General features: G+C 48.8%; 2 protein-coding genes across 3 annotated transcripts in view; both read right to left on the bottom strand.

Annotated features, from left to right (window-relative positions):
* The window catches only part of ppp1r35 (protein phosphatase 1, regulatory subunit 35), a 35,808-nt gene extending 29,121 nt beyond the window's left edge, over positions 1-6,687 (bottom strand). For both annotated transcript variants that reach the window (XM_048524216.2, XM_048524218.2), the window contains exon 1: positions 6,433-6,687. The gene's annotated coding sequence lies outside the window, so the exon portion shown is untranslated. The remainder of the gene's footprint in view (positions 1-6,432) is intronic.
* A 3,207-nt stretch (positions 6,688-9,894) lies between these two features.
* LOC125448740 (polyamine-transporting ATPase 13A3-like) overlaps positions 9,895-15,850 on the bottom strand; it is a 63,429-nt gene continuing 57,473 nt past the window's right edge. Inside the window, exons 31-33 of the mRNA XM_059642549.1 lie at positions 15,635-15,715; positions 13,305-13,394; positions 9,895-11,824 (exon numbers count right to left, since the gene is read on the bottom strand). Coding sequence (XP_059498532.1) covers positions 11,612-11,824; positions 13,305-13,394; positions 15,635-15,715 — 384 coding nt within the window. The 3' untranslated portion in view covers positions 9,895-11,611. The remainder of the gene's footprint in view (positions 11,825-13,304; positions 13,395-15,634; positions 15,716-15,850) is intronic.

Raw genomic sequence — 15,850 nt, 5'->3', positions numbered from 1 at the left:
TGAGAAATTCAGCAGGACCAGCAATTTCTGTGGGGTAGGAAACAGAGCTAACATTGAGTACAAAGACCGTTCTTCAGAGCATGGCTAGCGTCTGACCTCAACTCTATTTGCACCTTAATCCCATGTCAGAAAGTCTTCCCATCCCAGTCTGTAACAGACGCAAAGACTCAGCACCATGGGTCTGTGGGGTAGAGAGTTCCAAACAGCTTTACGAGAATGGTTCCACTGATTAGAAAGTTCAGAAATTAAGATAAATGGGTGAAGTTGGCACTGTTTGCCTTAGAGAGGATAAGGCCAAGAGGAGGAGAGTCGATTCATGTTTTTAAAGTCGTGAGGGGGTAGACAGAGAACAACAATGCCTGCTCATAAACTGATCAAGAACAAGAATGTAATGCCTAGGAGGTGCGGAGGGGGCAAGTTCAACTGAAGCTTTCAAAAAGGCATTGGATGTTTATTTAAATAGATTCAAGGTGCAAGGGTATGGGGAAAGGAAGGAAGAATGGCATGATGCATATTCAAACAGCCAGTGTAAACACAATGGGCTGAATGGACCCCTTTTGTGCCATAACAATATGGTGAATTAAGTTAATTAGCAAAAGAATCAGTGCGGGAGGTAAACAGAATTGTTGTTATTTAGTTGTAGTGAGTGATTGACAGCTGTAACTTGCTGCTTGAGTGACGGAAATAGATTTAATAGGAACTTTCAAAGAGGCATGGACAATTATATGGAAAAGAAAAATTGTACAAGGCTGTAGATAAGGAGCAAGGTGGCTGAGCAGCACAGGGTAGTGTGGTGTGTAACTAACTGGAGATCTTTTTCAAGAAGCCAGCACAGACACAATGGGCCAAACAGCCTCCTCCAGCATTTCTCCAAAGATGATGCTCTGGTAGTTTCTGAAAATGCAACATCCAGTTTTGATTCCTGTCAGATTGTGAGTCACTCATTTCTTTCCCCAAGGGGAGATTAAATAACTTATTTGTTTGCACTCAGGTCTTTATCCCAAAGAAATAAATTTTAAACACATACAGAAAGGGATCTGCACAATATCTGAGCGGAAGCTATAAAGCATAAATGAAACCCATTCGACCATGGAAACAGCCCTCAATCAAAAGCCCAGACCGTGGTTTCCAGGTGTTTTCCTCCCCAAGCTGGGACTTAAATCATAAAATGGCAATAGCAGTGACTGAAACTGTTTGGCCCCTTAAGTCTGTGCTGGCTCTTGGACAGAAGCTTAGTTAATCCTACTCCTCTGCAAGTTACTCATTGTCCTGCAAATATTTTCCTTCAGACAACAATCCAATTCCCTGCTTAAAAGCCTCAGTTGAATCTGCCTCCACCACAATCTCAGGTATTGCATTCCAGACTCGAACCACTTGACATGTGAAAATGTTTCTCCTCATGCTCCCAACGCTTCTTTCACCAGTCACCTTAAATCTGTGCCCCTCACTCTCAATCCTTCTGACAATGGGAACAATTTCTTCATGTCTACTCAGCTCAGAAACCCCATGATTTGGTAAAATTTACTCTCAACCTTCTGTTTTCTTAGATAAACAACACCAGCTTCTCCAATCTACCGCCAGTGCTCAAATCTCTAATCCCTGGAACTGTTCTCATTTATCTTTTCTGCATCTTCTCCGATGTATTTATCTTTCCAGAAGGAACAATGAGGGAAAGGTCTGGCCCCAGGACACCTAGAGGATCAGTCACATTCCACTCTCCTTCCAAAAGTGGCCATGAGATCTTTTCGTCTCCACCCAAGAGGGATGCAGGGCCTCCGTGTCATGTCTCAACTAAAAGGCAGTTCCCCCTCAGGCTGTACAGCAGCATTCAGACATGTCACTGCAGTCCGAGATTTCCTGCAGTGGGTTGCATCTGACTCAAGTGCGAGGCTGAAGCTTATGCTGACCACACCTCCCCACCATCTCCCCTATTTACCACCGCCCCCATTTCCCCTCCATCCCCATTCCCCTCTCCCATAACTTCCCTTAACTATCCTGCTGTGTTGTTTCTGTTAGGCGGGGAGACTAGGACCCGTGGGCACAGCCTTAAAATTAGAGGGGGCAAATTTAAAATGGAAATGAGACGACATTTCTTCAGCCAGAGGCTGATGGGTTTGTGGAATTCATTGCCGCAGAGTGCAGTGGAAGCCGGGACGTTGGATGCCTTCAAGGCAGAGATCGACAAATTCTTGATCTCAAAAGGAATCAAGGGCTATGGAGAGAGTGCAGGGAAGTGGAGTTGAAATGCCCATCAGCCATGATTTAAATGGTGGAGTCGACTTGATGGGCCGAATGGCCTTACTTGCACTCCTATGTCTTATGTCTCCCATACGTACCCATTACCTCCTTGCTATTTCCTCCCATTACCTCTCTGCTGCACTCCCCCATACCGCCCAACTCCCTGTTATACCCTCACAGCTCCCCACCACCAGTTTTATACCCAACCCAACGAGCCTCCAACCTCCATTTGCCTGGGCATTCAAAGTCCACTACATTGCACGTACATTACAACACTCAGGACAACATCAAGAGAAGCTTCACTTTCTTCTGAAAAGAAGGTTGGTGGTGGGCGGGAGTACACAGCAAACCCAAGATGCACCACCCACCTCCGCCCACAATCTGATCACTGCTGGCCAGGGTCAGGCAAACATTCTCCTTCTGGTCTCTTCGACTCACTCACCCCACCCCACAACTGTCATTGGTGTAATCATTTGTCGACCTTCTCCAACCTCCCACAGAGTCATATAGAAACAGACCCTTCAGCCCACAAATAGAAACAGAAATTGCTGGGAAAACTTAGCAGGTCTGGCAGCAACTGTACAGAGAAAACAGTGTCAACATTTCAGGCACAGTGACCCTCTTTCGGCCTACCACCAAACACCAAATTACACTGGTAATCCCATTGACAAGTTTGTGGTCCGAAACCTATTATACACTGACATTTTAGGTGCTCATCCAGATGCTTGTTAAATATTGTGAGTACCATCCTCTCAGGCAAATGCGTTCCAAATATTAGATAAAAATATTGAGGTCTTCATGTGGTGGTGCAATGATAACAACCTCTCTCTCTGTATTGGTAAAACAAAAGAATTGACCATTGACTCCAGAAAGAGAGGAGGAGAACACACCCCCATCGGAGATGTCATGGAGAGGGTTGACAGTGTCAAGTTCCTAGGAATGACGATAACTGACAACCTGTTCTGGACTTCACACATAGATCTGATGGTTAAGACAGCACAAGAACACCTGTTCTTCCTTTCCTAAGGCAGCTTAGGAAATTTGATATGTCCATTAGGACCCTCACCATGCACCACTGAAAGCACACTGTCCAGGCACATAATGGTTTGATAAGGCAACTGCTTTGCCCAGGACCGTAAGAAACTACAGGGGATTGTGTGCACAGCCCAGATCATCAAGGAAGCCAACCTCCCATTCATGGACTAAATTTACATTTCTTGTTGCTGCAGAAAGGATCTCAGCATCATCAAAGATCCCTCCCACAGCCTCTTCTGTCAGGCAGAGATACAGGGGTTTGAACACACGTACTAACAGGTTCAAGAATAGCTTCTTCCCTGCAGTTATTACACTGGTGAATGAAATCTCTATAACTTCAAGTAATATTGATCTTTGTTAGCGCTGATCTTGCAGACAAGGAGCAGGCAGGTAGGACTAGTTTGAGATCATGATTGGTGTGGACTGGTCGGACCGAAGGGTCTGTTTCCTAGCTGAATGACAATGACCTACTGTGCAGTAGAATAAATGCCTCGCTGTTTAAGCGCACTACACTCTCTATGTCTTTGTTTGCCATGATAAAATCTGGAGTGGGTGAATGCAAAACTAGAGGGCATAGGTTTAAGATGAGAGGGGAAACTGTTTCACGCAGAGGGTGGTGCGTGAGAAGTGGTGGAGGCTGGTACAATTATGACATTTAAAAGGAATCTGAATAGGTACATGAATAAGAAGGGTTTAGAGGGATATGGACCAAATGCTGGCAAATACGACTAGATTTACACAGGATATCTGGTCACCATGGACAAGTTGGGACAAAGGGTCTCTGTTTCTGTGCTGTGCTATCTCTATGACTCTATCTGTCTGTGCAGCTCACGAAACAAAGCCGTTCACTGTACCTAGGTAGAGTGACAACAAAAAATCAGATCTAATGTCAGAGAAAAAACAAGTTTGATCTCAGATCTCCTTTAACTTTGTTTAATACATTCTCATCAGTGGTGTGACCCTTATAAATTCTGTGTCTGATGCCACCTCTCTCGCTGACGCCAAAAGAAGGTACTGAGCTCTGAAAGCTTGTGATTTTAAATCAACCTGTTGGACTATAAACCAATGTCGTGTGACTTCTGACCTTGTCCACCACCACTCGGGGGGCGGACAGGAAGGTGGAAGAGGAGACGGAGAAGGAGAAGATGTTGGCCGAGTGGTATTATCACTGGACTGTTAATCCAGAGAATCAAATCGTGTTCTGCGGATCCAGGATCAATTCCCACAACAGATGGCAGTATCTGAATTCAATGATAATCTGGAATTAAGAGTCTAACGGTGACCATGAACCCGTGGTCGATTGTTGGAAAAACCCATCTGGTTCACGAACGTTCTTTCGGGGGAGGTAGCTGCCATCCCTACCGGGTCTAGCCTACACGTGACTCCAGACGCACAGCAACGTAGTTAACTCTTAACTGCCCTCTGGGCAACAAATGCTCTCTGGCCAGCAACACCCAGGAATGAATTAAAAAGAACCCCAGTTCATCACCAGCACTTCCATAACATCACCTGTTACTCCTCACCTTGAACATGGACCTTCTGGTCTGGCATGGGGTAAAGATTCTCACCACCTGTGCCTCTCACAATTCTGTCTCCCTCCATCAGATTTCCCTTCCCCTACCTTCATCCCCCTCTGCCCCAGGGAATGATGTCCTCCCTCCTCACTGTATCCCCCCCCCGGCCCAGGGAATGTTGTCCTCCCTCCTCATTGTACCCCCCCCGCCCCAGGGAATGTTGTCCTCCCTCCTCATTGTACCCCCCCCGCCCCAAGTAATGTTGTCCTCCCTCCTCATTGTACCCCCCCCGCCCCAGAGAATGTTGTCGTCCCTCCTCATTGTACCCACCCCCCCGCCCCAGGGAATGTTGTCGTCCCTCCTCATTGTACCCACCCCCCGCCCCAGGGAATGTTGTCGTCCCTCCTCATTGTACCCACCCCCCGCCCCAGGGAATGTTGTCGTCCCTCCTCATTGTACCCCCCCACCCCGCCCCAGGGAATGTTGTCCTCCCTCCTCATTGTACCCACCCCCCGCCCCAGGGAATGTTGTCCTCCCTCCTCATTGTACCCCCCCACCCCGCCCCAGGGAATGTTGTCCTCCCTCCTCATTGTACCCCCCCCCCCGCCCCAGGGAATGATGTCCTCCCTCCTCATTGTACCCACCCCCCGCCCCAGGGAATGATGTCCTCCCTCCTCATTGTATCCCCCCCCCGGCCCAGGGAATGTTGTCCTCCCTCCTCATTGTACCCCCCCACCCCGCCCCAGGGAATGTTGTCCTCCCTCCTCATTGTACCCACCCCCCGCCCCAGGGAATGTTGTCCTCCCTCCTCATTGTACCCACCCCCCGCCCCAGGGAATGTTGTCGTCCCTCCTCATTGTACCCCCCCACCCCGCCCCAGGGAATGTTGTCCTCCCTCCTCATTGTACCCACCCCCCGCCCCAGGGAATGTTGTCGTCCCTCCTCATTGTACCCCCCCACCCCGCCCCAGGGAATGTTGTCGTCCCTCCTCATTGTACCCCCCCACCCCGCCCCAGGGAATGTTGTCGTCCCTCCTCATTGTACCCACCCCCCGCCCCAGGGAATGTTGTCGTCCCTCCTCATTGTACCCCCCCACCCCGCCCCAGGGAATGTTGTCGTCCCTCCTCATTGTACCCCCCCACCCCGCCCCAGGGAATGTTGTCGTCCCTCCTCATTGTACCCACCCCCCGCCCCAGGGAATGTTGTCGTCCCTCCTCATTGTACCCCCCCACCCCGCCCCAGGGAATGTTGTCCTCCCTCCTCATTGTACCCACCCCCCGCCCCAGGGAATGTTGTCCTCCCTCCTCATTGTACCCACCCCCCGCCCCAGGGAATGTTGTCGTCCCTCCTCATTGTACCCCCCCACCCCGCCCCAGGGAATGTTGTCCTCCCTCCTCATTGTACCCCCCCCCCCGCCCCAGGGAATGTTGTCCTCCCTCCTCATTGTACCCCCCCCCCGCCCCAGGGAATGTTGTCCTCCCTCCTCATTGTACCCACCCCCCGCCCCAGGGAATGTTGTCCTCCCTCCTCATTGTACCCCTCCCTCCTCACTGTACCCAGAAAGTGGAGATGATGCTCCTGATAAGACTAGTGCTTCGTAAAGAGGTATATTCCTCCTCCCAGACCCTCTCTCCGACTCGTTTACCTCAATCTGTCGCCATCTCGTGTCCTCCCCCTCAACCCGGCCGCCGGCGGACAAACTTTTATTTTCGTCAACGCGATCTCTTCCAAATCATCGATACACAGTGATATAGGAAACCGGGGGGGGGGGGGGGGGGGGGGGGGGGGGGAGAAGGCTCAGCACTGACTTTTCTTCCCCGTTTAATTTTTAAGAAGTTTTAAAAGTCGTCGCCCCAGCAACGGCAGGAGGCCAAGCGTCGCCCAAGCCACACGTCAGGGGATGGGGTGGAACCTGGATATGACGGACAGCAGCGGCGGCCAATCCGAGGACGGGACCTGCGATGATGCGTACAACGACTGCCATTCCGCACGGGCTGGCGGATGATGGGCAGCTACGGTGTCCAATTGGAGCTCGAAGGGCGGGACCGCAGACAAAAGGGCACATCCCGCGCCGATGGCAAAGACTTGCATTTGTATAGCCCCTATCACCAGATCAGGGAGAACCCGCCACTACCTCCCCACAAAAGATAGTCGATACTTGGGCACCTCATTTCAAGTTCAATCGATGCCGCAATGCCGAAAACTCAGAGCAGACAAATCTGTGCACAGCAAGATCCCACATACTCCGATGTGATCCATCTGCGTTCTGGATGTTGATTGAGGAATTTGCATTAGACCTGGGAGACTTATTCTTTCTCCCCCCCACCCAACCCCTCTTCAATAGCAGGCCTGGGATCTTTTACAAACCCCAGAAGAATAGTGCACCAAAAGGTGTACAGTCTTACCCCTACCCCACTCTATACCCCTAGGAAAATGCCCCACCCTAACTACTAATGCCCATTTGGCTTCAAAGCAGGAGCTGCAAGACAACCTCCATAAACAATGCTGGCGTAGGTCAATAATGAAGACTGCCCTGACTGTGGGAGTTTACTCGATGCCCATGATGCAGAAGACGAGTCACCGTCTTTCCCTTGCACCCCTCAAGCCTCCCTGACCTCCAGGTCTCACTGCTGTCCTGTGACAATCAGTAGGGGAAAACACTCAACAGAAGCCTCAGATAACTGGACAAACCCATGTCATCTGGAGTTGGGCTTAGAAGACAGCCCAAGAATCCACAGCCTCAGCTGCAGTGACTATGGAGCTGCGCACCAATGGATTCGATTATGAGAACATGGTCGCCCAAGCTTAACCTGTCACCAAAAAGGCAACACATTTGACAGTTACTCACCCCATATTGACCTGATAGTGCGTCAGCCTAAACCATGTTCTGAGATCACAGGAATGAAACTTCAAAGTCACAATCTTCTAGCTCAGAGATCTGAGGCCCAGCAAACATCTACATCCCTCCTTCCATGATGCAGAGCATTATCCCAAGATAATTAAAGATTGTGTCATTGTAGTATCTTGGGATAATGATTTGAAAGGAATCTGAATTTTACATTTTAATCAGTAGTCTACTGATTAAAGAATCAACAAGAGACCGTTACCTTCCTGCTTATAAATTGTATCAGAGATAATCGGAACTGCAGATGCTGGAGAATCTGAGATGCTGCTTGGCCTGCTGCCAAGCTCCACACTTTGTTATCTTGCTTATAAATTGTGTCTTGTATCCCCTCTCTCACACTCAGCCTGAGGAAGGAGCTAAGCTTGTGTTTTCAAATAAACCTATTGGACTATAACCTAGTGACATGTGAGTTTTTTTTTACCTTGCCCTTCCATCCACAAAGACTAAGGACCCTGTATCCTTTTCAAAACCACACTAAGAAATGTTTGAATAACGATTCCTAATTTTGTGCCTGTAAAGCTTGAAGCTTGTTAGAAGTCCACCCCATGCATGGATCACCTTTTGACATTGCCTCTATACATATTTGTGGAGCATATGAACCAATGTCCCCTGCACTGAGCAGCTGCAACTCAAGAGAGAACAGAAAGAGATTAAGTGTAGTTGCTATGATAGAAGAGTGGATGATATTCAAGGACAGATAAATTCAGATACAAATTGAGCAGATTCCCAGTGAAGGTAAAACAGCCCTGTTCCAAAAGGAACAAGTTTTATTCAGTCAGAGGGACTTGGTATAGTGAACTGGGATTGATATTACAAACAGGATTTCAAAACTTGCAACCTCTACTACTGCAAAAGACAAGGGAATCAGATACATGGGAACCAGGAATGTAGGGCTTGCTACATAAGGAGCAGCTGGGTAGGTTGGGACTTTTTTTCATTGTAGCATAGAAGGTTGAGGGTTGACCTGAAAGAGATTTATAAAATCATGAGGGGTACAGATAAAATGAGAAGCAGGTGTCTTTTCCCTAGGGCTGGGGACTTCAAAACGAGGGGGCATATTTTTAAGAAGTGACAGGAGAAGGACTTTAAAACAAAAAAGTTGCCCATTTTTCTTTTAAAAAGAGTGGCTCATATGTGGAATGAACTTCCAAAGAAAGTGGTGGACGTGAGTACAGTTACAATGCATAAAAGACAGCATCTTAGGAGCACAAAAGCTGACGTTTCAGGCCTAGACCCTTCACCTTCTGGAGGGGGGTCTAGGCCCGAAACGTCAGCTTTTGTGCTCCTAAGATGCCGCTTGGCCTGTGTTCATCCAGCTCCACATTTTGCTCCACAATTAGTTTGCTGCAAACAACTTGTTTGCCTCTAATGCATTGACAGACAGATGTGGCTAAGGTCCATCATATTTATTGAGGCAATGCACTCTCCGTTTAAATTCTGACTGTATAAACCAAAGGAGGAAGAAGTAACCTCAAAAAAAAATCAAATGTTTCCTCATTCCTGACTGGGGAACTGCTAAATGTGAACAGGAGTACACCATTCAGCCCATCGAGCTAGCCTCACCAATTATGGCTGATCAAACACTTGAATGCCTTTTGTCCATTCCCCCATCACGTCAATGAAAGAGGCCAGCCCTTTTACCAACAGGAACAGCTGCCCATTCTTTGAAGGACATGAAATGGAGAGGGGTATAGGTAGAGAAATATCTTCTGTCATGCTGTAAAATTCAGGCTGGAGACCTCAAAATTAGGGTGACGTGTGCGTTACCAGCCTCCTCATGCACCTTCACAGGCTGCAACAGGCCCATTAGGATACCACTGTGCAACCATTCCCCTTACAGGAACTGTTGTGATTTTAGACCATTATCAAGCGATGTTGACGCAGCGAGGGCCAAATGGACCATTCAGTAGGACCCACCCACTTACAGTGAGAGGTTTAATTCTTGTGGTGCCATCATTTCACCCTTCCTGCTGATTAGCATCTCATCCTGCAGGGATGGAAACCATTTGATCTGTCAAATCCCTTCTGCAAAGAGAGCAATTAATCTTCTCACTATGTACTTCATCCGACCGCGCACTCCCACCAGCTCTGGGAATAACGCAGCTGAAGAACACAGTCATATCAGACAGCCATTCAGTCCGTCAGAACTATTCTGACTACAGAATACAAAGCAACAAGCACGAGGAAAAATTGAAGGTTGTTACTTTTATTGTGAATTTATATTAATTAAAATATTCAATAGCAAAGCCTCTTCAATATATTTTTATCCCCAAATAGAAGGTGCTGGCTTTTCAAAGGCCTGAACTGGGAGACCAGGGGCACATCTCCCAGTGCAGGATCTGTGTGGTTTATAACTTAAAAATCCCACCCCAAAACTCTGTACTTGTGGCAATAAATAATTCATAGATTGAATCTTTTATTTGCTGTGTGGCTGAAGAATTCTCTCATGAGAAATGATTGTATGGCCCCAAATCTTATTCCAACTCCACACTCATTCCCAGAAAATCCTACCCAGTAACTACAGTTACATGGACACCAGCCCCTGCGCACCCCCCCCACCACCAAGCTCAGGACCATCTGTTTTCATTGTCACTTCAGACTCGCCCCTCCTCAGGTACCCACTTGGACAACAGCTGAACAAGGGGGTTGGGAAGAGAAGAGCTGAAACAAGTAAAACATTTAAACCAGGTTGCAATTCAGGGCATGGAGTGGGGCAGGGGGAAGCAGGGCGCGCCAGGTGGTGGGTGGGAGAGCAGTGCGTGCCAGGGGCATGTAATGGGGGTGGGGGAGGGGAATGGGGGACAAGCAGGGCATAGGGAGGGGGAAAGCGGGGTGCCCCCTTAGGGTGTTAGGGGTGGGGGGAGGGGAGAGGAGAGTGGACTGTGCCTAGGGCGTTGGCGGGTGGGGAAGAGAGCGGAACACACCAGGGATAGGGCGCAATATGGGCGTGAGCGAAGGAGCAAGAGAAAAAACCTGGGAGGTGTTAAGGAAGTGAGGAGAGACGAGACACTGGGAGAGAAAATTAAAATGTGCTTTTCCTTCAAATAAAAACACCTCTAGCCTTCTAAGAAGGTGAACATGGCAGCCCGGTTAAAGTTGGGGGCTGGGGTGGGGAAGGGTGAACCCTGAGTGAGGTGGGAATCCGTGTCTGAAGCTATGACAGTACCATTTGAACTTCAGGAAGACAACCACTGTCCTCCTTCCTGGAATTATTGTTGCATTTCTCCATGTGCTTTGATCTTTCTTCCCTCTCAAGCAGAAAAGGTGCAATGAAACTGGGCCGCTTTCGAAATTTAAAACAAATATCCAAACAAATGACAGAGTCCTTTTGCGATCTCCATTTGTTTCTTAAGAGACACAGCTGCTTTTTTTTTTTGGGGGGGGGGGGGCACCATGGGGAAGGAGGCAGTTTCGAAAGTGACAGGATGGGCAGACACCCGACACAACACAGCTTACCTCTGGTAACTGCTGCAGAACACACGGAGCCTGCTGAATAGGCTGAGTGCATGGTTTCGCGTGTGCCGGTCAGGTTAGGGAGGGGCAGTGTGTACCAGCCATCATGCGCTAATGTCACCTTCCCCCCAGATTGCTCAGTTTGTCGTTTGAGGTAGGCGGATAGACCATCTTGTCATCAGGGGCATCCCCGTTGTTGGGGATGTCGATGGCGGTTGAGAAGGTGTGGGGCTCAAATTGACCTCCCACCCCGCACATTCGCCAGAGATCCACCCCCCCACCCCACAGCACCCCAAGGGGGCCCAAGTATACGGTGCCCCCTGAGACGTCACCCTGTGCAGAATGGGCGAACGCTCACAATCCCTGGCAGACTGCCCACACCCCTCTCCCGATACCACAACAGCCTCTGCCCCCACTCCCACAGCCGGTTCAATGCCCCACCCCTCCAGTCTTTTCCGATGGTTAGTCACAACTGGGTGGCAGAGTTACGCGGGCTCCAGACCTGCCCGCTGCCCTCTGCGGCAATGCCCCTCGCCTTGGTGCTCGTCTTGGGTTTGGGTGGCCAGTCGGGATCCACCAGCAGCTCCTGGGCTAGCCGCTTGTACTTCGCTTTCGGGGGATGGCCTCCATGACCCCAGAACCTCCTCCCACAGCTCAGCGTCGCAGGGTCCACATCCGGCTGAACAGAGAGGGAGAGGCAGACACATTTTGAAACGGAATTGACTGGGGGTCAAGGAACGAGCCTGTGACAGCTACATGCTTGAGCGCAGCCGTTCGGTCCCTCTAGCCTGCTCCACCATTGATCCTGGCTAATGTGACCGTGGCCTCAAACTGAAGGACATGCATGTAAAGCGAAAAGGGGCCGCTCCAAGGAGATGCAACGTGCAAGTTTTTTTTTGACTGGAAAGTGGTAGGTGCCTGGAACACGCTGCCACAGGGGTAGAGGAGGATGCAGAGACTATATGGCTGTTTAAGGGGCTTTTAAATAAGCGTATGAACATGCAAGGAATGGAGGGAAATGGATCATGGGCAAGCAGAAGGGATTAGTTTAACTTGGCATCATGTTCGGCACAACATCATGGACCCATTTCTGTGCTGTACCATTCTATATTCTATAATTTCACTTTCTCACTGACCCCAACTACCTTTGATTCAATCGCCAGTCAAGAAACAACCCACCTCTAGCTTACAAATATTCCATGACCCCGCATCCACCAGGTGAGCACCATGGGGTGCAGATGTGAAGAGAATAAAAGGGTAGGCCAGAAACTTAGTAACACAGGCAGGTTTTAGACACGATGCTACAAGGATTGGAGGGTTTAAGCTACAGGGAGAGGCTGAATAGGCTGGGACTATTTTCCCTGGAGCGTCGGAGGCTGAGGGGTGGCATTATAGAGGTTTATAAGATCATGAGGGGCATGGATAGGGTGAATAGCCAAGGTCTTTTCCCCAGGGTAGGGGAGTCCAAAACTAGAGGGGCATAGTTTATGGCAAGAGGGGAAAGATTTAAAAGGGACTTAAGGGGCAACTTTTTGACGCAGAGGGCAGACCGTGCATAGAATAAGCTGGTAGAGGAGAGGTGGAGGCTGGTACAATATCAACAGTTAAAAAGGTATCTGGATGGGGACATGAATAGGAAGAGTTTAGAAGGACATTGGCCAGATGCTGGTAAATGGGACTAGAGTGATTCAGGATATCTGGTCAGCATGGATGAGTTGGACCCAAAAGTGCTATACATCTGACTCTATCACAAGAATGGGTGTGGAGGGCTGCAAAGGATTGCATTTCAGAGTATGGAGCCCTAATACCTAAAACACAGGCGCTGGCGATGGGTCAGATGAGCCATGATCTCCTGGAATGCCTGAGCAGACTCGGTGGGCTGAATGGCCTACTTCTAACAGTTCTATGGAAAGGCATGATGAAAGAAAGAGAGACATTGTCTCAGCAATCTGACAGGGTCACCAAAGGCACAAGAAGTTCCGTTTGGCAAATAGATCGCGGCCGTTTGGCCCTTCGGGGTGGAGCTGTTACAAGTAGTCCTGCTTTTGGTAGTGTGATGAGCTCAGCCATCTCCCAGCACCCAAACGCAGAGAGGAAGCCCCACTGTGCTCTGAGCTCCAGCCCTCCATAGAACAGGTGCTGGTATATCAGCCTCTTACCTGTGGGCAGATGTTAGGGGCAGGATGCCCATCAGAGCTTCCACTGCAGAGATTCCTTAGCCATTGGAAGCTGTGGTCACACAAGAAATTCTACAACAAAGCAGCAAGAGAACAGCAATTTACGAGGCCTATTTTGAATTATGTGCTGCAACCCCCACCTCACACTAAAAGTGCCTCTTGGACAGAGTCCAGCACCCAAAATAGCCCATCATCAAGAGTGCAGTGTGTACCATCTGCAACAACCAGGCCACGCTCCTTCAACACCATTTCCCAGGCCCAAAACCTCCACCCACTTGGGGCATGTCACAACAAAGTTTCCTCCCCTGAAACATGCGTGTCAGGTCCCTTCCTTCAAAACCACAGGGTGAAAACTCTCAAACTTCCTACACCAAGGGCACGGACGAAGCACTATCACTGCATGTTTCAAGATGTCAAACCAGCTCCATCTTCTCATGGGCGACCACGGTCAGGTAACATCTACCAGCCTGGCCGCCGATACCCATATCTCAAAAACAAGGAACGGCTGTCTCAAGACCACAAGCTGAAGTCAGATGGACATGACTGGCCAACTCTCCCGTCAGTCACATCCACGGGTTAGTGACTGGGATAGACATGCGTCATTTCTACACTATGACTATCCTCCTTCAACTGCGTTTTGGCTGGAGAAATAACAGCTTACTGCTGTGCCCTCTCCACACCAACAGGGGAGATGGTAAAAATGGTAATGTCCCTGGGCTAGAAATCCAAAGTCTCAATCTAATGCTTGGAACGCATGGATTCAAATCTCACCTTCGCTGAAAAAAAAAACAATCAGTATTAACAGGACACAGCAATTGGCAAAAACAAAACCTGGAGTAAAATGTGAAAATTAATTGTTTAATTCTCTGCTTGAAAACGTCAAGGGAGCCAGTTTCTTTCTAACTTTCAAAGGGAAATTGGATGAATATCTGTCAAGGAGCAAAAAAACAGTAGAGCTCTGACGAAAACCAAACGGTGCTTTCAAAGAGAAAGCACTGACAGAATGGGCCAAATGGCCTTCCTTTGTGCTGTATCACTATCACCACCCAGCCTTGAGCAACCATCAACCCTAAGTCAGAACGACAGCAGTAATCTACGCTGAGTCAGCACTCTATCCATCATTTTACATATTAACTCCCTCCACCACACAACACAGCGCAGCAGTTATAGCACAAAATCTTTGGGAGAAACAGGGTGACTTTCTCCCATTCCTGACCCCCCCCCCCCCCCCCCGTGGGGTTCGGCTACACCAGCATCTCCATGCATTTTGGGCACTGCTGGCAGCCGTGTGCATCACCTACAGAAACTTGACAAGGCTATTTCAACACCATCTTCCAAACCCACGACCATTACCAAGGGCGAAAACAGCAGACACTATTCCCCGAGATAATGGGAACTGCAGATGCTGGAGATTCCAAGATAATAAAATGTGACACTATTCCCCGCAAGCTCCCCTCTGAGCCCCATACTGCCCTGTCATGCAAATATGTATTTGATTAGATTCATTGTCAAATGTACCTAGGTACAGTGAAAAGTTTTGTTTTGTGTGCAGATCATGCCATACTAACAGCATTAGGATTACAGAACTGAGCAAGGAATACAATGTTAAGGCTGCAGAGAAAGTGCAATATCAACATTAAATTTAATATTTGAGAGGTCATTTCAGGAGTCTAACAACAGCAGGGAAGAAGCTGTTCTTGAATCTGATGGTACAGATGTCTAAGGTTTTGTATCTTCTGCCTGACAGGAGGTTGGAAGAGAGTATAACCGGGGTGAGATGGTCATTGATTATGTTGACTGTCTTCCCGAGGCAACAAGAAGTTTACAGTCAACAGACGGAAGGTTGATTTGTGTGACGTACTGAGTTGCGTTCACAACTCTCTGTAGTTTCTTATGGCCCTGGGCAGAGTAGCTCCTGTACCAAGCCATGATGCATCCAGATAGAGTGCTTCCTAAGGTGCATCTACTGGTATCACCGTTCCTCCAGTGTTTCTAGGTCAAAATCCTAGCGGTCACTCCCTAACAGCATGGTGGGTGTCCGTACAGACTGCAGCTCACCATGACCCTTTCAAGGGCAACAAGGGATGGGCAATAAATGCTGGTCCAGTCATTAATGCCCGCATCCCCTGCAAGACACTTAAAAAAAAAAATCTAATCCATTGCAATGACACGACACTGCCCTGCATCACACCCTGCAGGTTTTATGTACAGGGTGACTATAATTGTACCGCTTCCCATCTGCAGGAACCTTGACATGCCCCTCCTCCCATCTCCGGGAGCAGGAGATTCCCAAGCACACAGCTCACACTCACCTCCACCAGAACACAAAGGGTTATGTTGGCCAGAATTAAAAACAACATCTTGTTTCGCCAATCCGAAGGGACACAGACCAGCTGGAGAGAAGGAACAAACAGAAAAGAGGAAAGAAAGACTGTTCAATTGTCAGGCTGGTACATTAATCATATGTAGAAATTCTTCATTATTCCTTGTTTATTCCCATCCACCACCCAGAGTTTGAGATGCTTCTC

This window comes from Stegostoma tigrinum, chromosome 45 (genome assembly GCF_030684315.1).
Source record: "Stegostoma tigrinum isolate sSteTig4 chromosome 45, sSteTig4.hap1, whole genome shotgun sequence".
Classification (NCBI taxonomy): domain Eukaryota; kingdom Metazoa; phylum Chordata; class Chondrichthyes; order Orectolobiformes; family Stegostomatidae; genus Stegostoma; species Stegostoma tigrinum.
The sequence above is the reverse complement of the archived record's forward strand: the minus strand, read 5'-3'. Positions and strand labels throughout refer to the sequence as shown.